We start from the raw sequence: 23,547 nt of genomic DNA, 5'->3' as shown, positions 1-23,547 counted from the left end.
ATGGAAACTATAATATACTACTGTCAACTGTAACCAAATAATTGATAGCCATTGACTTCCATAGTGTTTTTTTTCTGGTTACAGTCGACGGTATCCATTACCCTCCATAGTATGGAAAAAACATTGTGGAAGTCAATGGATACCATCTGTGGAAGCATATGTGTAGCAAAATTCAATTTGCAAAAACGGCAATGTATTTCTGTATTTAAATTTACATTTTCCCATATGTATGTGCAACATTTAGTGCAAAATTAAAATTCAATTATATAATTTAAATTTGCCATTTTCTACACTAGTTTTAATATGCAAATTAAAAACAGATTTTAAAGCTTTATAAGTTGCAAAATGAAAATGAAAATCAATTACTCAAATTGATTAGATATGTTTAACATGTCCAAGCAAAAACTGTAGCAAAATTATCATTTAAAGTGTAAATGCATTGACACTTACATATATGACGTTTCAATTGCATTTTCATTAAAAACACCGCAATGAATATAGTTTAAGTCATTGTGGATTTGAAAATGCATTCTGAGCCGATCACGCCCCCCTAGCTGTCAATCATTACATCAAGGCAGGGCTTGGCAAGAGGACGAGTATTAGGTCAATATTCACCGTTAACCAAATGCTTTTCACCTGCCTGAACATCTCTCACCGTTTACACTCGGATTGATGCACATAAGCAAACAGACAGTGCTATTCTACACTTATTTACCAATTTGCCACCTTATACAGTGTCTACATTGGACACAACATCGGTCTACATTGGGGGCTCGAGCCCCTGCCCTTATTATTCAAAAGTGCCCCTCTCAGACAAATATCAATGATTGTGGTCAATAAAACAAAATGCATTTGTATTTTAATTAACATGATACTGTGTACAAAACGGTAACTAATCGCTCAAAAGTCGGAAAAAAAAAGTTTATTTTTACATATCTGTCAATCTGAGGCATTGCTATGGGTTGCGTGCATTTTGTTCGACTGACTGATATTCCACAGTCTGTTCAGAAAACATAGGCTCTCAAGCCATATATGGTTCTATCAGTGAGTGGGTCGACGGAAGGAAAAAATACCAAACAAACTTGTCTCATTTTATAAATCAAATTACATCGCCGAGAAAATAGATGCTGAATGACTACAAAAGCACTGCACAAAACAAAAGGTAATAATGGTAATCTGTAGGCTATTCAATTCACTTATATTTATGTATGATATCCTACACCGTTTACTATTTCATGAAACTCTCATAGTTGATGAAGCCCAAGTGCCACCTACAGGACTATTGTGTGAAGTGTAGGCTGGCGAAAATGGTGACATGAAAGGACTTTATTATATTACCATTTTTGATAATTATGCAGCATTATGAAAGTGTCTTGTGCTCATTAAGCCTGCATTTATTTGATCAAAGATACAGAAAAAAAAACTAATATTGTGAATTATTATTACAATTTAAAAGAATGTTTTTCTATTTTAATATACTTTAAAATATCATTTATTTCTGTGATTCAAAGCTGAATTTTCAGCATCATTACTCCAGTCTTCAATGCATGGTCCTTCAGAAATCATTCTAATATGCTGATTTATTATCAATGTTGGAAACACTGCCACGGAACACGTTCTATTTTACGGATTAAAAATAGAGTAATAAAATATAAGGTAAGGAAGTAAATAAGTGTAGAATAGCACTGTCAGTTTGCTTATGTGCATCAATGCGAGTGTAAACAGTGAGAGATGTTCAGGCAGGTGAAAAGCGTTTGGTTAACGGTGAATATTGACCAATCGTGCGTCCTCTTGACGAGCCCCGCCTTGATGTAATGATTGACAGCAATACATATTGCATTGCTCGGCTCGGAATGCATTTTCAAATGACTTAAACTGTATTCATCATGGGGTATTTAATGAAAATGCAATTGAAATGTCATATATGTAAGTGTCAATGCATTTAAGAAAAATAAAGACATTTAAATCACCATTTTGCTACCCTTTTGCTGCACCTTTGGCTCAGAATGCATTTTGAAATTCTCATTGCATTTTGCTACAATTATCACTCGGTATCACGATGAAAATGCAATCCCAAGTGTCCTACCCCTAAGTCTAAATGCATTTAGGAAAAACAGCGTTTAAATTATAATTTTGCTATAGTTTTTTCTTGGACATGTTAAACATATCTAATCAATTTGGGTAATAGATTTTCATTTTAATTTTGCAACTTATAAAGCTTTAAAATATATTTTAATTTGCATATTAAAACTAGTGTAGAAAACGGCAAATTTAAATTATATAACTGAATTTTCAATTTCATTTTGCACTAAATGTTGCACATATGTATGGGAAAATGTAAATTTAAATACAGAAATACATTGCCTTTTTACATATTGCTTTTCCATTTTGCATATTACATTTCAAATTGAATTTTGCTACACATATGCTTCCATAACCATCACCTGTTTGGTTACAGTTGACGGTAGGCATTGCCTTCCATAGCATGGGGAAAAAACCCCACTATGGAAGTCAATGGCTACCGTCACCTGTTGACGGTAGCCATTGACTTTCATAGTATTTTTTTTCCTATACTATGGAAAGCAATGGTTACCGTTACCTTTTTGGTTACCAACATTCTTCAAATGTCTTATTTTGTGTTCATCAGAAGAAAGAAATTGAGGGTGAGTAAATGATGACCGAATTAAAATTTTTGTTAAACTTGCCTTATCAAATAACAGAAAATAAAATCTAGTTAATTAATGCTGTTTTTTTTACCAAAAACTATCCTGTTATCGACGGTTCTTATTTTAAACATGGGTTTAAAGATACTAAAATACCCATGCAGTGCAGAAAATTTGGTTCATTTTTAACATTAATGGTTTAATGTAGGAGAACAGATGAGTTGAAAAGTAGTTTGGTGACGTCCACTGCATAATCATTGTAATTTACACAGTAGAGGCTCATAATGAAAGAAAAGTAAACACTAAAAATGACATAACATGGCACAAGTAGACACCATATTTAATTTGAAATATTTCCAAAAATGTTCCAGTGGAGAAAACGCAACAAAAAATGGTACAACGTGTTGAAAAGACACATGTCTATCCATCAAAGGCTTGTTTTCATTGGCTACAAATTAAATTTGGCATCTACTTCGACTGAAACGTCTCATTATTAATACTGAAAAACAATTGCGAGAAATGAGCGATGACCTTGAGAGGTTTTTTTTGGCAGGGTTTTAACTGATAAATAAAACCTCACTCGACGCACACAGCAGAGATAGCAGCAGAAACCAGACAGACAACGTACACCTCGTCGTAAAGGATCGGCTATATCTATCGAAAAAAAAATTAGCTGTGCTGATAATAACGTCACATCATGGCTTCAGTTTAAACTCCATGAAAATCCTCATGGAAGACCAGTCGACGTTCTATTCGCTTTAACGCACACATTCACACACACACGCGCGCAACATGCGGCCTAGCGCTTGCATTCTCTCCGTTGCCGTCCTCCGAGTGTCGTCGCGTCTAAATGGTTAACGTTCACTCATCGTCAAAGTTCTGCTGGAGCAGGAAGTTTGCGGCGAGGTTTTCGTTCTTCTCGCAGGCGAAGTAGGCTTGGATGACGAGTCCCTCTGGAAACCCCAGAGCTTTTAACTAGAAAACATAACGCAATTTTATAAAATGTTAAAACATGTTGTGTGAAAAGACTGTTCAATAATTTTTAATTAATTAAAATCTTTTTATTATTTTATTTTATTTAAAGTTTATTTTATTTATTTTTGTTAACCCTGACATCAAATTACATTGTGTGTGTGTGTGTGTGTGTGTGTGTGTATGTGTATGTGTATATGTATATATTATTTAATTCATAAATGACTTAAAAAGTTGAGTAATTATAAATATAAACATTCAATTAAAATATCATAGTTAGTATATATATAAATATATATTATTGATATATTATAATAGTTTGTTAATATTTAGTTTATATAACATATTTTACCTTGTAGTTTCTTAAATGTTTTTTTTTATATTTTCACTTTTAGGTAAACCTTTAGTAATTAAGTTTTTCTTTTAAAAATACATCTATATAATTTTATTACTTTTTATTTATTTGTTTTAATTTATTTATTTTTAATTACTTTGCCATTTCAGCATAAACCAAAAAAAAAAGAATGTATATGCATATATTTGTTTTACTTTGATGAAAATGAATAGCAAATGTCATTCCATGCTGACTTTAAGTAAAAGTGGATAGTTTTATTAGTATTTTATTTTAATTTAAAACACATTTTCAGCTTTAAAAACTAAATTAAAAATTCTAATTTTTTCTTATTTTTGTGTAATTTCCGTGACACTAGCATGACCAAATGGCTAGTAAAACTAAATTTCACATTGGTCTGTTCGTTGTCCCTAGTATCACAGAAATTATACTTCGTCTTCAAGCCAAACGTTCGTAGCATTGTTAGCGTACCCTCTCAATGGCCTCCTTCTCCTGTGGCGTGACCTGGATGTAGTTGGTCTGTGGTGCGCTGGGAGCTTCAGCGGCTCCGGCCTCGCCTACGTGCGGCTCGTTCAACATTTGCACGAATCGCTCCTGATGCTGCGTGATTTGCTGCACGGAAAAATAAGCATAGATTCAGCGTTGTGCGTCCAATCTCAGCAGCTCTGTGCTAAGCTCCACCCACCTGCAGGAGCTGCGGGTTATCTCGACCGAGCTGCTGCAGGAGCGCTGGCAGCAGCGCCGGGTTCTGCTGGATGATCTGACGCATCTGCTGAAACTGTGGCTGGTTCCTCAGGAACTCCAGCGGGTTCGCCGAGGCCTGCGCCGCTCCCGACTCCGCACCTGTTCACAGGACAGAAAGGGCTGTAGAGGAGTCCGGCCCGGTACGCCGGTGGACCGCCATCGAGGAAAAGCAAAAAGAAAACCATTTCCTTTGTTTCCTACTGCAGTGTATTATGCAACACTGTGTCTTTTCTGTGCCTCCAAATGAGAAAGTAAACATAAAGACAACGTGTCTACAAAGTGTCTACTTTTTATGACGCATCTGTTGACCCTCACAAAATTTGCCAGAAATCAACATTATAAATATATTAATTATGCAAACAGTATTAATGTAAATAATTTAATATTTATTTAAATCATTTGAATTAATATATATTTTTTTTAACAATATGAATAAAATATTTTAAATATATATATATATAATAAACATAGAATTTCTTTATGGCAGTTTTATTTTATCATTATTGATATACTATTATGTATTCTTTTCATATTTGAATTTTATTTTTATATTGTCTATTTTCACTTTTAAGTTTTAGCAATTTTGTATTTGTTTATTTTTTAATTTAAATATGTAAAAAAAAAAATTTTTATGAAAGTAAAACCATTTTATTTCTTATTTTTAAGTACTGAAGTTAAACTGGACTCAAACTAAATCAACTAAAACTTGATAAAACCTTTATTAAGTAATTTTGCTGTCTTTTTTTAATTTTAAAAGTAGTTTAAAATAAAATTGGAAAATATAAAGAAAAACCTAATTCAAAATATTAAGAAAAACTATAATAATATATTAATCATACAAAAAAAAAAAAAAACACTAATTGTAGCTTGGCAGGGACCCCAAAAAAAAAAAAAAAGTGTTATTTTCAAAATTTCAGTGAATTTATTTTTTATATTTTAATCTTTTGACTAGTTCTATAATGATGCAAGTGACAATACACTAAGCATAATTATTACCTAAATTGTTTGTACTGTAGTGTAAATTAGTGAAATACTATTAAAGTTTTTATTAATATTTTGAATGTTTTTATTTTTATATTTTTTTGTTTTCATTAAAATTTTAGTCAAAGTTTTAGTAATTTTGTTGTGTGTTTTTGTTATTTTTTATTTGTCATTGTCATTTTTTTAAGGGTAAAATGGGTTTCTAACACTTCCTTTCTGTTTTAGTGCAGCAACCGACTAATAATTGAGATCCAAAAACATAATTTCACAGAACATTTGACTTTGAAACTCATAATGAAGAAAGTCTTCAATTTTGAGTAAACATTTTCATGTACATCATATTTTAGTCTTTGACAAGCTACAATAAAGGTTTTTTTTGTTTTTTTGGAAAACTGCATGGAAACAAATGACGGTCAATTTGACCCCAACACCACCAAAATTTGTTCAGCCTTTCCAAAACACATCTATGTGTCGAAACTTTGCACACACATTCATAACCCAAAAGGAGAAAAAGCCACCAAATTACAACAAGTAAAACAGTTAAACCAATGTTTAGAAATCAAACGTGGGTCAAACTGACCCTCAACAACATTTAGAAAGTTACGTTTAAAAAAACACTGTAAAATTTACGCACATCACCTTTAAGTCCAAAGTTCACATTCACAACTCATTAATGCTAATTTGGGGGCAGATTTTATTGAGATATTGACCTTTATGCTTCCTCATTTGTCTAATGAACAGAACTCAGCGATGCCCATGAGTGTAAATAAAGACTCCGCCATCAGCTGTGTTACCGAAATAACGATTCAGCGAATTAGCAAGAAGGCGGCAGCTGCAGGGCAAATGGGCGTCTATTTCCACACGTCATGAACAAATGGCCACTCACCGGCTGCAGCGGGCGGCGGCTGAGGTCGCTGTGGTGCTGGAGGGGTGGGGTTAGACACCGGCGTGGGCCGCACTACTTCCTGCGGCGGCTGCTCGGATTCTGTGGGAATACCCTGAGGAACGGACAGTAACAGCTCGTTCATTTGTGAATCTGTGCGGTTTAAACAAGGCACTATTCCAAGTCAACATGAAAGCAAGTTTGACCACATTGTCTTTATTAATATTCATTAATTATGTGCACAATTCATTGGTGATATTCTAACTAAAAAGACAAATAAAATTAAGTTAAAGAATTAAAATAAACTTGACAGTGTTATTTTTCATTAATCATCGGTAATTAATCATGAATTATAATACAATTAATAAACATTTATAATATTTAATATTTTTGTATTATTTTGTACATGATCATTAGACAGCATCAATAAAAAATGAAATATGTGCATTACAGCATTAATATTATTAACTTAATATGTATTTAAATAATTAATCTATGATTAAAATTAATTGTAGTATTAATGTTATCATTATTATTACTATTGTTATTTATACTAGTTTATTTATACTAACTTTGTTTGGTGATCACAATGGATTTCAATATTTGATTATCTTTTCATGTGTTAATATTAATAATTTAAAATGTATTTAAATCATTTGAAATAATTTATATAAATAATTTATTTATTATTGATAACTGATATAAAATAATTCAATTTTATATGCATTTAAATATGTATTAATAATTTAATATGTATTTAAATAATTGTATGTCATTTAAATACTTAATTTAATATTAAAATACATTTTAGTATTAGTGTTCATTATGTATATACTTGGACAAAGTTGGTTTGATGATCTAAATGGTTGCAGTCATTTTGTTTTTATTTTTTCTTACCTTTTTTTTAGGATATGTCTTAAGATTTAAAAAGCGATTTTAAAAGTTGAGAAATTATCCAAACATTATATTAAGTAAGATTACTTTACCAAGCAAATGGACAATATTAAAGAGCTGCAAAGTGCAAATATCAATAAAAGTCCCTGTTTCACTCAGAAATTTGTCACATTATAAAGTAAAATAGATTGCAAATGTAATTTCATGTTGACTTTGAACAAAACTAGTTCTATTAGCATTTTAATCTCTTTTTTGGGGGGAGGGGGCAGGGGGGATAAAACATCAGCAGCTTTACTATAGTAAGTACATTAGTAACTCTCACCATAAGCAGATACTCCACGGCTCTGTCCGGATTGTTAAAACTTGCTCGTAAGGCGGCAATCACCTGTTCTCTCTCATAACCCATTGACATGATTTCTGTCACCAAATTTTCATACGCTTGACCTGTAACTAAAGAAATGAAAGGCGACAGATGTTAAAGTCAATTTCATTTCTCTTTACCTGGTTTATAACAAAAGCGAAAACCCTAACATACCTAGTATGGACGCAGCTGCTTCTAAAATACCCAAATCATCTGTAATGCTGAACAAAACAGACAACAAATTGAGGAATTTTCATTCTTTGAGCAATAAAAAGTGTTTGTTTTTTTTATGGGTGTGGCCGTACCTGGCCTCTGATTGGGCGATGGCCTGCTCCTCTTGGGCTTCCTGGTTCTCCTCTTCTGAGATCGGAGCGTGAGTCGTGCTAACAGGCTCAGGCTTTTCCGCAGCAGCCTCCGAGGCAGCAGGGGGCGCTGTGATGGGCGGCGCGGGCGGCTCCGCCGATGCCGCTGGTTCTATGGGAGCGGGAGTGGGGGTCGATACAGGCACTGTGGAGACAGCAGGAGGCGCAGCAGGAGTTGAAGGCGGATGTGCAGGGGTTTCGTCGACAGTTGCGCTAACGGTAGCGGCAGCTGCCGGCGTAGGAGCAGGAGCTTGTGGAGATGCTGCAGGTTTGGGCTGTAGAAAAAGAAACACAACTGCACAGAGAACTATAGAAACCTGCTAATGAACTTTAACACTGTTTCTATCCAAAGTTGCAAATGACTTGAAATGAAATTTTGCATAAAACACATGCGGATAAAGAAACGTGCTCAAGACAACAAAAACGTCACTTCCTGGGAAACTGGCAAGTTGCAGCAAACGGTGAAAGCACTTTGGAGCTTTTTCCTACAAAATAAACTTGTGCGCAGATGAAACGCAATAACAATCGCAGTCATGCTATCTAGCGTTTGTATGTCTGATATTTGTGAATGCAATCTTGTGATGATTGTTCTGGGAATTTATTCAGTAAGGGTACATTTACACAAAAATGTTTTTGACAAGTTTTGCGTATAGATGACAATGTTGTTAAAATGATCCTCGCCAACACGGATCCATGAAAATGAGTTAATACATAGTATTATGCATACCAGGCCATAAATTCGTAGTAATTCCTACGAAGGACCACCCCTAACCTCGCCCCTAAACCTACCGTCACAGAAATCGCACCTTTTCACAAATTTGCATTTTCGTAGTTTACCAACCCAATCTCATGGCAATTCCTACGTATTTTACGAGGTGGCAAATTCATACAAAGGATTTCCTGTCACAGAATTAGCCACTTCATAAAATATGTACGCATTGCCCGTGAGATAGCGCAGAGTTTACACAGAGATGATAGTGGTGCGAATGAACGGCCAAAAGGCATAACAAGTTGTTTTTGTTTTTAGTTGAAAACTGTGTCATGAATACACCCCTAAATGTGATTCCAACATAGTTTATAGAAAGATTTTCTTATCGGATAAAAAATAAATAAATACTCGCCTCAAAAGTGTTTTTAATTGTTTTATGTCCATTGGTTAATTTATGTGCATTTTTAAGATTTTATGCACATCTTGGCATTTCCATCCAGCGCTTTTTTATGCAACATCCAAAAATTTGAAAGAACGTATGGAAGGAAAATAATTTTTAAAGGCTATAATGGGACTGAAACTTGCATATATACATGTAAAAAATGCAATGAGCTTATGAAGAAGACAATGAAAGAATTGTGAGAGATAAAACAGCTTTACCTTTGTAACCATCACCACGACAAAGTTCTTCTCATCTATCTTATATTCTTTTAGAGCTATATCGTCATTCAAAATTTTGCCTGCATTTTATGGAAAAAAAAACACAAATGCAATTTCATAAATCTAAGAGCGTCTCATTAAAACAGAGGAAGGATATAGCAAAAAGTTAAATTTGGCAGTAATTATAATATCAGCTTTGTGATGGCAGAAATAACAAATGGCCAAAGAAACAGACCTGCATAGATTAGTTTTTGACCGACAGCTGGAAAAGCATCTTGCCCCTTTTCTTCCTCTATCTTCTCTTTAAGAGCCTTTACCTGTATTTACAATATACAAGTACAGAATTTTATTAGAAACATCTTCACAATTCAAGAATGTGCTTTCAAGGACAGAATAAGACTCAAGAACTGTATGATTATGAAAGCAGGCAACTAATGGTCATGTGCTTCCCAAACTATCTTAAATAACCAAAGCAAAGGATTCATATGGGCATATGCTGAATTATGAAGTCATTTCAGCTCGTTGCTTTGCTCAATCACAGTCAGAATAATTAAATGATTCATGATTAAAAAACTAAATTTTCACCCTAAATGAATTCAAATACTCATTACAAAAATAACACATTTAGAAAAATTAGCCATTTAAATGACCAAGATATTCATCTGGCAGCATAAAAATAAGCTTTAAAAAATAACAGATCATAACATTTATAAAATCCATATCAGTAATGCATTGTCATTCTAGGAAAACAAGAAGCATGGCAAGCTGTTTTAATATTCATTCATAAAACAAACTAGCATACACTACTGTGTATTCCAGTTATTAGTAGCATTTTTGACCGTTCTAGTAAGATTTATCGAACTATAAAGTACCCATTCATAACTTATTAAAAAAAAAAAGAATAAATTCTACTAGTCACAGTTGGCATACATACAAATATTTAATTTATAAATACTAGCATCTATTGAATACAGATTAGTAAAGCTGGAATACATACTAGTAACTACTGGTATAAATAAAAGTTACATACATATCTGCCTCTAATAGTAAAACTAGAAGAGGTACAAGCAATAACAAGTTAGTAGTGTATAGTTAACCGACCCCAAAAGAGTTTAGGGGCAAAAATTAGCATTTTTAACTAGTGGCAACGCAATAATTAGTAGAATAGTGAAGTCCTAGCGTCTAATGAATAAGCATTAGTGACTAACTACTGGGATAACTAGCGTTCTAGAACAAATAATGATTAGTTAGTGAAATAGACAGTTTGTACTTATCACTATTGGTCTACTTGCTGGCAATTAAGATAAGTAATAAGTAACATTCACAAGACTAGTTAGTTTAATCGAATAGGTGTTGAAACGGCTTGCCACAAGAAGAGAGTGTAAACAGACCGTTAAAGTGAACAACGCGACCGTTATTTTCAAATTAACAGCCGTTAGAATGTGCGGCTCTGTGACGTCACCTGTTATAATGTAATATTGTACAATGACAGCGACTGCTTCACGCGCACCAGCCGCCGAGAGGCCGCGGCGTTTCCCAGCGCGTCATGCCCGCTCGCTGGCATGTTTACACGGGCACAGACGGGCACACTCACCGTCAGCTCTTCGTCTATCTGTACTTTGAACGTCTGCTGCTGGAGGGTCTTCAGAGTGATCGTCAGCATTGTGTTTGAGCGCGAGACCCCGCGAAATACAGCCTGGGAAGTGTCTGAGCGCGCGTGGAGATGTGACTCAGCTATCTTCAGGAGGGATGGGGCGCCTGTGTTATGCGAAGACGCCATCTACTTGCTGAATTGGACAAGACACATGGACACACGGACGTACAGTGACCCCTAAGAGTCGTATGAATGTCTGACTGGCATTATTTGAGATAAAATGCCAAAGCAACACGTTTCTAGAGCTTTCCCAGTGAACTAGCTTCACTGGGCTCGTCAGTGACAAGCATGTCACAAAATAGACTAATTTTAAAACACTCGTTCTTAGTTAGCAGAAATATAATTTATATATACATGTTGTTGGTTTTGAAAAGCATGTACAGCATTTTTCAACAAAAGTCTTGATTAGTAGTGAAGACACATTGTAAATCGAGACAGAATGTGTTTTTGAACATAAATCATGAGTTTTTCTTGATGTTTTACCATTCAATACTTTCAGATAACCTTGTCTTGTCATGAAAAAAAAGTCCCGTTTTCTGATATTGTTAAGAGACTTTTTCAGTCTACAAGGGTCCCGTTTATGGTTTTCTTGTCACTTGACAACAAAATGGCTCCCTGAATATTCTTTATAACTCATTTATGACATTATTTAAATGTAAATATTGGATTATTTCAAGTACTTACATTTATTAAGTAAACATTTACTTTCAACCAAAAATTAGGACAATTTAACATCCGCAAAATATGAGCCAGACAAGCATTTAAAAATAAATCATTTATTTTAAAAAAGTGCAAATCCAACAAATGAGACATTAGAATTTTCCCCTTGCGCAACTCAAGACAGAACAGAAACCCAAACATTAATTAATCTAAAGTTTATCAGGTCATACTCTAAATGTGTTTTTTTTTGGGGCTTCTAGCAGCAAAACCAAAATAAATTTGAGTTATGGGATGCAACTTGTTTCTAGAAAGGGGCTGGGCCAAAAATTCACACCACATATATAAAGAAAAAGACATCAGAAACACATCAGATCTGCTCATTCAGAAGGAAACTCCACTTCACAACTCGTCTTTAGGGACCGTATCGTCCTCACCCTCCTCTTCATCCTCAGGAAGTTCTTCTGTGTGCTCCTCTGGTCCATCATCTACATCCTCCATGTCTTCCTCATTATCCCCATCCTTCTTGCTCTTTTCCTCATCTTCACTCTTCTTCCGTTCTTCCTCTTCCTGCTGGTCCTTCATTTTCTTTTCTGGTCCCTGATACATAAAAATAACATCATGCCATTAGTTTTTATGGTTAATTAACAATGTTGAGTAAACAAATGTAAGAACTGATCACTGAAATCAAATAACTGCAAGTAATTAATTCTAATATGTTGTCAAAAGACATAATTACCTTTGTTGCGCCCCACGTTTCTGTACCAAATTTTTCGGCCTCCTCAACATCATCAGTGATCAGGAAGTTATCAAAGATCGTTCCAGTTTTCACCTGTAAGAAAGGTCAAAAGATCACTAAACAAGATAATCAACAAAATTTTGCAATCCTGCATAAATTGCCATTTAACCACAAAATGACTGCAATAAAAAAAAAAAAAAACCTGCAGTATTACATAAAAAAGTTATTGATATGTTGGTGTGGCAATGCATGAATGAGAAAAAGTCACAAACAAAGAATTCAGTGCGGTACTTGCGCAACTCTTAAATTCCTTTGCAGTTCTTAATTTTTTTGCGGAACAAAACATAAAAACAAAAAAAATGTGCAATTCTGCACAATGTGCCATTAAAAAGTACGTTCGAAAAAGAAACCAATGCTATACCTGTGTGCTCCATTACAATTTACTTTGTTAAAAATAACTGTTTTGTGTCAGAATTTTGTAAAACACAAAAATAAACATGCTTTCTGCATTTTGTTTCTTTTTTTATGCAAATGTACAACTATTGTATATCTAATGTCATACCTAAAATTGTAAATATGTTATTCCTCGAAATTCTGGAAAAATATTTTAATCCTGGTGGACTGGTTAATGTCACCAGAGATAACCAAACCAAATTTGTTTAAAAACTACAAATGAACTTTAATTACGATGTTGGTTTAACGGTACGCCAATCTAAACCATACCTGCCAAAGATCCAATCCCAGAATGCCAATGTTGTCAAATTTGTAAATGGAGTCATCTGGAGTGTATTCAGGGTTGTCAATTTCAGGGTGAATCCAGGTGCCTTTGTAGTTGGGGTTGTCGATCTGTTTTGGTTTCCACTCGCCCTACGTAAACACAGCTTTGTTAGCCAGTTGGTAAAACTGGTTCCTGCATAATGAACAATCACTCTGATTGAGAAGTTAGTTTTGAAAATACAGTAGAAATGGTCCATGTGAAACAACCTTGAGTATTAATTTCTATCAAAAACTCCTAAAAAGTCCAAACCTATTTGGGACTGAAACCAATCTAAAGTGGTTTTAGCTGGTCTCCCAGGGTCTAAAACTAGACCAAACCAACCATTACTCGCTCTTAAAAACTACTAGAAAATCCAAATCTACTTGGTCTTGAACCCAAAACCTTCTTGTAGAAGCTTACCCTGCAGAAAAGACTACTCTAAAGTGGTCTAATGTCCAAAACCGTCAAACTAGACCAATCTGACCACTTTGAAGCACCTTATAGCTTCATGTTTGGTAGATATTGAAATATCAGGATCTTCTATGTTAGGACTGTCATTTTGTACCTTGTACTCTGGGTTCGGGATCATGGCAGGTTCCCATTCTCCATCCATGTCTTCATCCCAATCGTCTGGTTTCTTGGCGTCAGGGTCGGGAATGTTCTCAGGTTTGTCCCAATCCTAAATATAAAGTTAAAGCACCACTGGATTCAAGTCAAAGAACAACTTTTTTAAAATATTGCAAAGATTTCTGCACACTACAGCTTTGTCAATTGAAAACGCACCTCAGATTTAGTGTCTTCAGGATCGTCGATTTTCGCCCGGTCGTCCCAATCCTCTGGCTTCTTGGCCTCGGGATCCTTGATCTTTTTTGGAGGAAGGAAATCCCAGTCTTCCTCCAGAGAACCCGATTCTACTTTCTCGTTGTCGATTTTGACTTCGTATGTCTGGTCTGGCCGCAGGATCAGCGTATACAGGTGCGTGAGTTCATCATCCTGACGGGTGCAAGCGGAAGAACTAAATTGCAACAGCTGTGATTAAATCGAGATATTTTAATTACATTAATAAAACATACTTTGCATTTGATGTCCTTCTTGATTAGGCGGTTCTGCCCTTTGTAGTTGAAAATGACGTGAACTTTCTTGGTGCTGTAGCCACAGATGTCGGGTCCTACAAGGAAGATCAAAGTGAAAAATGACACAAAAATAGTGAAAGTAAATGCCATCAGTTTGGATTTCACATTGCACTTCGTCGATGTTGTTCACGTTTTGCTAGTTTTCTTGGTGGAAGACGCAACATTTTAAGGCACCAATCATGACTTACCAAACATGATGTAGTACTGCGATTCGCCGTGCATATCGGTCTGTTCCAGGTCAGCGGGGAAGATTTTCACGTACCCGCCACCACAGTCGATCTTCTGCTCATGTTTCACAGTGAACTGGATGACAAGCGGTTTACCCTCGTTACTAAATGAGTCAAAGCGACTGGATAGAGCGTAAAACCGAGCTTCTTGACTTGTCTGCAAACCTTGAAGGGGAAAAAAACCATTGCATTATTTTAAGTCATCTCACATCGACTTGTACTTATTTGCATTTTCTTTTCAGATGAAGACATTTGCATAAGCAATCAAGTGCCGGTGAAAGAAGGCGTGACCCCTGACCTTTATCAAGCTCGGCATCGCCGTAGAATTTCCCTGAGGTCAGTTTCCACTGGCCATAGTCAGATTTGTGTTTGGATTCCACCCATCGGCTTTTCCAACCATCTGGAGAGACAAAGCAAAAATATAAGAATGCAATCAATATTACATTTTTTTTCCCCATATCATATCAATTGATATTGAATTTACTTTGTGCAGCTTATTTCTGACTATTTTTAAATGATTTTTTTGTTGCCGTCATCCAGTAATAATTTTGTTACAGTAATGAGAGCACTATTTTTTGAGATATGTCTACCTCTGTTGTAAGACTTTTTCACTCATTTTTTGTCTATAGCAAGTCACAAAATGAAGTCGTTAATATTTCGTACTGTACTTTTTTTTTATGACACTTTTTTAATATAATAGTATAATACACACACACAGGCCTACATGTATGTGTGTGTGTATATAACAACGTCAAATGTAATGTCAATTATAAAATAATTTAAATTATGCAAATAATTGTAAGTTAAAAACAACAGATATGAAACATATTTTTTTTATATATATATATATATACGACAAGTTTAATAGTATAAAAAGTGAACTGAAACCAAAACCTAACACTTTGATTCATGAAAGGTATTTCCCGATTGTCAAAATCCATAATTAAGTACGCATTTTGACAAAAATCTGAATCATTTGCACAAATCCTGGATTCTTAGCATGACTTGTAAATTGTATAACACGGTTTAGTATGCAAATACAGTAAATGAAAGTGACACTGGCGAAACAATAAAACAGGTTTTGATCGCAGAAATGCATGAAAGTAAACTTGCTCAATACATCACAAAAAGACATTAAAGACACATTATTTTGACATTTTCAAGAAACACTTTCATCTCAATGAAAAAGTGACAATGTATCTGATGTCATACACGATCAAAGAAGTGAAATTACCTCCGTCCAGAAATTGTTCTTTAAAATACACCTCTGCATATGCAGCACATGCCAGTGCAGATATAAAGCACACTGCAGCAGTGATCCGCATCTCTGCACTGTTAAAGGATCTGTATTAGATGAAGATCCCGATATAATAATGAATGGCGCTGGAGCTAATGGTCAGTGAAATATGGCTCGGTTGTGTTCCTGCACAGATGGCTGAGAACTATTGGCCGGACGCGCAGCCAATCAGAGGAGACCACGAGTGAGGAGTCAGCGCCGTGGGCGGGGCTTCCGCGGAGTACGTGAGGTGAACGCGAAGGAAGTGTGTAGAAATAAAAACAAGTATAGTGAGATTGTTGACGCGACAGTAAACTAGAAAAATTACATTGTTCAGGACGTTAATGTGATTATGTTATAATGTGATAATGTTAATGTGTGTGTTTAGCTACCAATTATATTATTAATTATAATTCAATGATTTAAAAAATATATAAATAATGTTTTAGAAGGTGTACATGTGGTTTTCCAAAAAATTGTAGAAGTACAAAAATAAAATAATGTTTTATTTGTATAAAAAAAATAAGGATGGACCTACAATAATGTTTTAATAATGTAAAGCTATGTGTGCATTGCTGAACTCAAAATTCAAGCTCTACATAACAAATGTAATAAAACAGACTGAGACTCCAACTTCAGTATGAGAAAACTTTATTGATAATAGACAGATGCAAAAACTAGCAATTTTTAGCAGCATCAAGACCAGCAGATGACTATATAAAGCCTTGAAAAATAAATTATGATTAATAAATGATAAAAAAAAAAAAAGATAAATGACATTAGTCGTCTGATGTGTGAATATCTGTTTGATCTTGTTCAGCTCTTCTGGATCTGATGTCATAAACCAGAATAGCGACAGTAGCCACGCCCACCAGAGCAGAGAGGACCAATCGGATCACAGCTTCAGTAGTCAGTAGTTCAGTAGAGTCTGAGGAATAAAAACATCAAACTGAGATCAGCTCAGTCAATAAACGCTAATATCAGCGCTGCTGTACCTGAACATGGTTGACAGAGTTGACTGATGTCCAGATGTCTCGTCTGGTTGCTGATGGGATTGTTGAGCACACAGCTGTAGGTGTTTTTATCCTGATATTCCACCTCCAGAGGTAGAGAGAGACTGATGCTGAGATCAGACCTGAGATGCTGAGGTCTCTGCAGAGCAAAAGTGGGTGTTTCTGAATTGCTAGGCATTTTCAAGCTGCTGGGTGTTTCTAAATCATGCAATCAAAATGATCCCCCTGACCTAACCCCACCCCTAAACCTACCGTCACTATGACGTCAGCCAATCAAGTAACATGGTCAAAAAACGCCCCGATCTGGTAACTCCCATTACTTTGCTGCAGAGACCTATACTTGAAAAATGCCGCCCCGGGCGGCTGCCGGTTCGCCCATGCCTAAAACCGCCACTGCATCTATGGTTGTACTTGCATGAATGGTCATGTGACATGCGTTTTCGGGTTGTGTAGTGTGGACGGAGATTGTTTCTGAAATGCAGTGAAAACGCCAGTGTAGGCGAGGATTGTTTTCAATTTAAAACGCCGTTTTAAAACGAAAACGCACAAGTGTAAACAGGGCCAATTGCTGCATCCCAATGTGCCTACTTATACTACTCTCTTAAAGTATGTACTCTTTTGGTGAAGAAAAAGTACACACTTTTGAGTGTGTAGTAGAAGAGTAGGCAAGCTTTGGGACATACTATCACGTCACACAACTGCGTCTTTAACGGACCGCTCCGTCGCACCTGTTACACGCTCCCTGTCACTGTAAATTGGCCTGTCAATCATCTTGTCACAGTTAACATCCTCCACATTTAATTTAATTTAACTTCCTACTGTACTGGAGAAAAAGAAGTAGCGTGTTGATCTGCTAGTCGCGGGTCTTTCATGCGGAGAACTCTGCTCATATTCTCTGCATAATGATGAATTTAAAAGTTAACGACCAAATGGATGTTTATAAAAGTTCACATTGCTGTTGCAGATTAAATATAACACGGATAACAATAAATAAATATTTTTTACCAGGTTAAATGTTGATTATTAGTAAAGGGCGGTCACACTGCACTTTTCGTTCCATTGACTTCCATTCATAGGCATGCGAATGCATCAGACTGGAAACGCAAGCCCGTGTGAAAAGTTTTCGCATTTTGCTGCGTTCCAAAGTTCAAGCTCGGTGAACTCTGCCGTGCGAATTCGCATCACGTGACGACATGTGACCAACGGCAGATCGATAAGTCACAGCATGACCTCTTAGCTGAATTAAAAGAACATAAAATTAAAACTGCATAGTACTTTCTTCCTATAGGGAGATAAGAGGGTCTGTATTACTTACTACTGGAGAAAGCATAATGCTATCTTGGATCACGTGCGCCTTAATAACCAATCACATTACAGCCTTGTGCGACACTCAATCGCCGTTTACAGATGCCATAGGAATGAATGGGAAGTGTCGTAAGCTGAATCCAACCTGTTGCAAAAAGTCAGTGACTTTTCTTATAAAACGGCCTTTTTTTCGTGGTAAACTCTAAAAATAGTTCAATCCATAAGTATTGTTTAGTGTAAAACACGCTGAAGATTAGCAGATAGGCTGTCGATTCATTAAATGATAAGCCGTTTCCTCTAAAAAGCTGTTTATTCTGCGTAGTGAAGCCTCTCCTCCATTGACATCCATTTAAAAAAAACAGCCTCTGGTCTCCTTTCTCGCGTACTGCCAGACTGGAAGCGTTAGCTTTAGCCGTTACGCTTTTTCGGCTAATGGTTGCAGGTTTGTCTTCTAGTGGCTTTGGATGCAGCGTCCGAGGGAATTTCAGATGCTCAAAGTCTAGTGTGACCGTGATTGCGCGCATCCGCCACATTTGTAGTTTTTCGAACGCGTTTTATACGTGTTTGTAGTTCTGGACCGAATCCTTCGAAAAAGTGCAATGGATTGTGGGCAATTTTAGCCATTAGAGTGTGCACGGATCCACACTTCAAAAATCGACCTGAAATAGTAGACCATCCGGGGACTTTGGCATACTCTTTTCAACATAACATACTGAGAAGATTGCAGCAATTAGCAATTAGCAATTGGCAATATGGTGGTTAGGCGCGCTCCTCCTCAAGTCCTCTTCCCTATCCCTATACAACCCAGTCTGCGTGCCCGCTGGCTCGAATTCTTGCATTTCGAAGAAGGAGGAATAACAGCAAATTCGCATCTGTGTGTGAAGCATTTTATAGAAAAATGTTTCAAGAATTTGAGACGGTATGAAATGGGTTTCGTCCAAGTCCTACATTTGACAGAAACGGCTGTCCCATCTGTGTACAATCAATGATTGTGAAGGTTAGTAAAATGAATTCACTTGCTAACTAGAAAAAAAATAGTTTTTAGATGGATGTTCTGAAATGTCAGTTTGTGCGTTTCATTCGTCTAATAGCCACTTACACAAGATGTTGGAATCCAGTGTCCTGACAAAACTGTGACCAGCATTGTCTGCTGAAACGATGGAGTAAAGGCAAAGAAGTTATATTGTACTTGTGTATTTTTGATATGGGGAGTAGGCTATGTAGTTGTCCATGTGTATTTCATTTATTTTTTCTTTGTGTTGAAATTTCAGCGGTCCAGGTAAAACCTTTGTGCCCCTCTGTGGCCTGCTCTACTGAGGATCTTAGCACCCACTTTTATCCTCTTTTTATTACGACTACACCCATCAAAAGGCCACGGATGGAAAATAGCAGAAATGAGATCAACGACACATCGTTGGGTACCATAAAGGAGTCAACAACGTTGGAAACGTAAGGAAAAAAGGACAATCTCAACTTCCGTTTCATGCCGACTTTAATGACTGTTTTGCACCCATTATCTCTAGTTTATAATGATTAGCATGTTCAGTTGTGGTGTTTGTGATGGTCAGAGATCCAGTTTGATTGATGAGCCCAATGAGGATGACGAGCATGCTGATGAGCTTCCCTGAGATGCTTTCTGACAGTTTGTGCAGAAATTCTTTGGTTATGAAAACCGATTGTTTCAGCAGCTGTCCGGGTGGCTGACGATCTTGGAGGTGAAGATGCTGGATGTGGAGGTCCTGGGCTGGTGTGGTTACACGTGGTCTGCGGTTGTGAGGCCGGTTGGATGTACTGCCAAATTCTCTGAAACTCCTTTGGAGACGGCTTATGGTATAGAAATGAACATTCAATTCACGGGCAACAGCTCTGGTGGACATTCCTGCAGTCAGCATGCCAATTGCACACTCCCTCAAAACTTGCGACATCTGTGGCATTGTGCCGTGTGATAAAACTGCACATTTTAGAGTGGCCTTTTATTGTGGCCAGCCTAAGGCACACCTGTGCAATAATCATGCCGTCTAATCAGCATCCTGATATGCCACACCTGTGAGGTGGATGGAGTATCTCGGCAAAGGAGAAGTGCTCACTAACACAGATTTAGACAGATTTGTGAACAATATTTGAGAGAAATAGGCCTTTTGTGTACATAGAAAAAATCTTTGAGTTGAGCTCATGAAAAATGGGGGCAAAAACAAAAGTGTTGCGTTTATAATTTTGTTCAGTGTATATATACTTAAAGTACAGTAATTAGTTACATTTACTCCAATACTTTACACCTCTGCTGTTGGCATACCTGAACATGTGTGACAGAGTTGACTGATGTCCAGATGTCTCGTCTGGTTGCTGATGGGATTGTTGAGTACACAGCTGTAGGTGTTTTTATCCTGATATTCCACCTCCAGAGGTAGAGAGAGACTGATGCTGAGATCAGACACACTGATGCTGGACAATAAACTGTTTCCTTTGTACCAGGAGAGAGTCACATGACTCACATTCACCACTGAACACAACAATGAACAATATGATGATGATGATGATGGTGAAGAACATTGTGAAGAGTTACTGCTGATGACAGGAACAGGCAGACGAGCTGAAAACATGAGAGAATAAATGAACAGTAAGATTTATAATAGATTCATATTTAACAAGATTACAATGTCAAAGAGGGAAATAATTTCATAAAAATGAAAACAGTTTGTGCTTCAGTGTTTGTTATTAGGATTGGGGAAAATAACGTGTTAATTTCTGTAATTATTAACATTCGTTGCTGAAAATGTTCAAAATGATTAATAAAGCTGAATTATGTATAACTTTTGGCCCTGTAGCAGTTAGAAATAAACCTGTATGTGTCTTGCAGAAGAACTTTTTTTAAAAGCACTACAATTACTAAATTGTTAAAATCTGTTATAAGGACTATTGAACAGACATTTAGAAGTTTATTTTAAAATGCAGTGTATTGAAAATCAAAATAAAGGTCTGTAAAGACTTGCATTTTTACAAGTCTCCCATCAAGCAATGGAAAGTTTTACACACATTTGTCATCTTCACACTCACTTATGCCAAACACAGGAAACACATCATGAAAGTATAAGTGCTCAAGTACAAAGACCGTAAGTGTGGGTATTTGGACAGACCCTCTGTTTTGGTTGCGCTTCGGCTCTGCTTCTCTGCGCAGATGAATGTGATTCGAGGCGCCGGCACAGATGCAGGACATCTTATCAGAACAGATGGACGCAGAAAGAATTAGCTTTCTCTGTTTTCACATCTGGTGACTCTCGGGGTTTGCTGGTTTGAATGAAGCATGGTTGATTTCTCCCATTTGTTATTTCGTTATTATTATCAGAAAAAGTTACTGTAGCTTTAACTCGACTAACGCTCCCCCTTTTTTTTTTTATAACACACTGTCACGTGTTAAAGCTGTTCGCACATTGTTCACCGAGACTTCACAAGTGACATATAGAGCGAGCATGAAGGATGTGTAAAAAATGTTTCACATTTTTCACATTTGTCACTGATAATGACGTGATATCAGAGACTTTTGTCTTTGCACTGACCACTTTCGTAATTTTTATGACAAGACAGATTACACTGGCGGAGAGGAAAATAATTTCATAGAAATGGAAACACTTTGACTTCAGATGAGAATCATGTCACAACTGAAACTAAAGCTGATTCTGTTTGAGCTTCAGTGATTTTATTAAGACTGGGAAAATAATGTGTTAACTGTTGTGTTAATGAGTTAATAATCTGACACCGACCCATTTGACATTTTTATGGCTTCTTAATAAATGTTTTTAAAGATATTTTTCAAACAAATTACATTGTGAGCTTTTGTGCAGTTTTGACTTTGATTAAAACAATAGTTACAATTATTTTTATGAATCTGAAAGCACAAATGACACTGTAATTGTGACTCACCATAGACAGTAACTCTGAATCTGTATGTTTTCTTTTTCCAGCCGCTGATTATTATTTGATAACGTCCGGAGTCTGTGGTTCTGGTGTTTGTGATGGTCAGAGATCCAGTCTGATGATCCAGCTTCAGTTTGTCTCTGAATCTCTCATCAGGACCATCAGATGTAGAGAAGATTCCCTCCTCTTTATTGATTTGAGCTATAAGAGTCTCTGGACGTCCAAACATCCATGTTATCAGATCATCTGTCTGTATTTCAGTAAGATCAGAGTTTAGAGTGACTGAATCTCCCTCCATCACTGACACTGACTTCACCGCATCAACACCAAACACACCTGAAGTACATAAAGAAAAAAAGATTTTTAAATAACACATCATAACATCATACAGAGAAAACACTTTTACTTCAGATGAGAATCACGTCACGGCTGAAACTAAAGCTGCTGCTGTTTGAGCTTCAGTGTTTAATGTAAAGGACATTTAGAAAAACAAACACTGAATCTGAAGAAAGAACTGAAATCATAAAACACATTTCAGACTCACCGACCAGATGCCACAAACACAAACAGAACCAAAATCTGTCAAACATCTTCAACGGATTCAGTCCACAAACATGAAAACACAAACTCCTCAAAACCGGTTCAGTAATGAAATGACTGATGAGCTGATGTGAAGCTGATCTGTAGTAAAGTCATGTGAAACACTACTGTCAGCTAAAATAACCTTAAATAAATATTAAGTGTTAATGCGTGTGAACATCCAGCTCTTTTCTTGCTAATTTAGTCACACCCTCGTTGTCACTTCAAGCTCCAGTCAGCCTCAACTTCCTGTAGATCAGCTGTGTTGTTTTCAACAGAAGTAAACTGACCTATTACATAAGTGTTAATATCAGCGCCGACATCAACTAATATCAGCACTGCTGTACCTGAACATGTGTGACAGAGTTTGCTGATGTCCAGATGTGTGGTCTGGTTGCTGATGGGATTGTTGAGCACACAGCTGTAGGTGTTTTTATCCTGATATTCCACCTCCAGAGGTAGAGAGAGACTGATGCTGAGATCAGACACACTGATGCTGGACAATAAACTGTTTCCTTTGTACCAGGAGAGAGTCACATGACCCACATTCATCACTGAACAATGTGATGATCAGTTTAAAGACCAGAGTGTAGAGTGAATGAATCTCCCTTCTTCACTGCCTCTGACCCCACTGCAGTACCACCAAATACACCTGACAAACAGAGTTAATCAAGATTAAAGCTTTAAATACACTTATACATAAAAGCTTTAAAA

General features: G+C 36.3%; 3 protein-coding genes across 5 annotated transcripts; all 3 read right to left on the bottom strand.

The window, feature by feature from the left end:
* Nucleotides 1-2,987: 2,987 nt before the first annotated feature.
* On the bottom strand, nucleotides 2,988-11,584 carry rad23ab (RAD23 homolog A, nucleotide excision repair protein b). Its single transcript, XM_058760743.1, has 10 exons — nucleotides 11,176-11,584; nucleotides 9,817-9,898; nucleotides 9,582-9,661; nucleotides 8,156-8,487; nucleotides 8,025-8,071; nucleotides 7,812-7,939; nucleotides 6,599-6,710; nucleotides 4,673-4,830; nucleotides 4,459-4,599; nucleotides 2,988-3,638 (listed from the first exon to the last, which is right to left on the bottom strand). Exons 1-10 carry the CDS (start codon nucleotides 11,359-11,361, stop codon nucleotides 3,525-3,527), a joined length of 1,380 nt encoding a protein of 459 aa, XP_058616726.1. The 5' UTR covers nucleotides 11,362-11,584; the 3' UTR covers nucleotides 2,988-3,524.
* A 407-nt stretch (nucleotides 11,585-11,991) lies between these two features.
* Nucleotides 11,992-16,185, bottom strand: calr3a (calreticulin 3a). The gene is made up of 9 exons (XM_058760744.1): nucleotides 15,983-16,185; nucleotides 15,047-15,148; nucleotides 14,710-14,913; nucleotides 14,462-14,556; nucleotides 14,172-14,381; nucleotides 13,954-14,067; nucleotides 13,355-13,498; nucleotides 12,632-12,724; nucleotides 11,992-12,492 (listed from the first exon to the last, which is right to left on the bottom strand). Exons 1-9 carry the CDS (start codon nucleotides 16,071-16,073, stop codon nucleotides 12,295-12,297), a joined length of 1,251 nt encoding a protein of 416 aa, XP_058616727.1. The 5' UTR covers nucleotides 16,074-16,185; the 3' UTR covers nucleotides 11,992-12,294.
* Nucleotides 16,186-16,733: 548 nt separating this feature from the next.
* LOC131530470 (SLAM family member 5-like) lies at nucleotides 16,734-23,053 on the bottom strand. Of its 3 annotated transcripts, XR_009268397.1 has the most exons (5): nucleotides 22,799-23,053; nucleotides 22,261-22,590; nucleotides 20,636-20,932; nucleotides 17,020-17,176; nucleotides 16,890-16,952 (listed from the first exon to the last, which is right to left on the bottom strand). XR_009268397.1 is itself a non-coding variant. In XM_058760745.1 (4 exons), exons 1-4 carry the CDS (start codon nucleotides 22,842-22,844, stop codon nucleotides 16,804-16,806), a joined length of 822 nt encoding a protein of 273 aa, XP_058616728.1. In that variant the 5' UTR covers nucleotides 22,845-23,053; the 3' UTR covers nucleotides 16,734-16,803. The 3 variants fall into 3 exon arrangements, 2 of the variants coding, with proteins under 2 accessions (XP_058616728.1, XP_058616729.1); XM_058760745.1 differs by lacking the exon at nucleotides 17,020-17,176 and having other exon boundaries at nucleotides 16,734-16,952; XM_058760746.1 differs by having other exon boundaries at nucleotides 16,813-17,176.
* Between the last annotated feature and the right edge of the window lie 494 nt (nucleotides 23,054-23,547).

Source organism: Onychostoma macrolepis, chromosome 22, assembly GCF_012432095.1.
Source record: "Onychostoma macrolepis isolate SWU-2019 chromosome 22, ASM1243209v1, whole genome shotgun sequence".
Lineage (NCBI taxonomy): Eukaryota > Metazoa > Chordata > Actinopteri > Cypriniformes > Cyprinidae > Onychostoma > Onychostoma macrolepis.
Note: the sequence above shows the minus strand (reverse complement) of the source record. Positions and strands in the feature narration are given on the sequence as shown.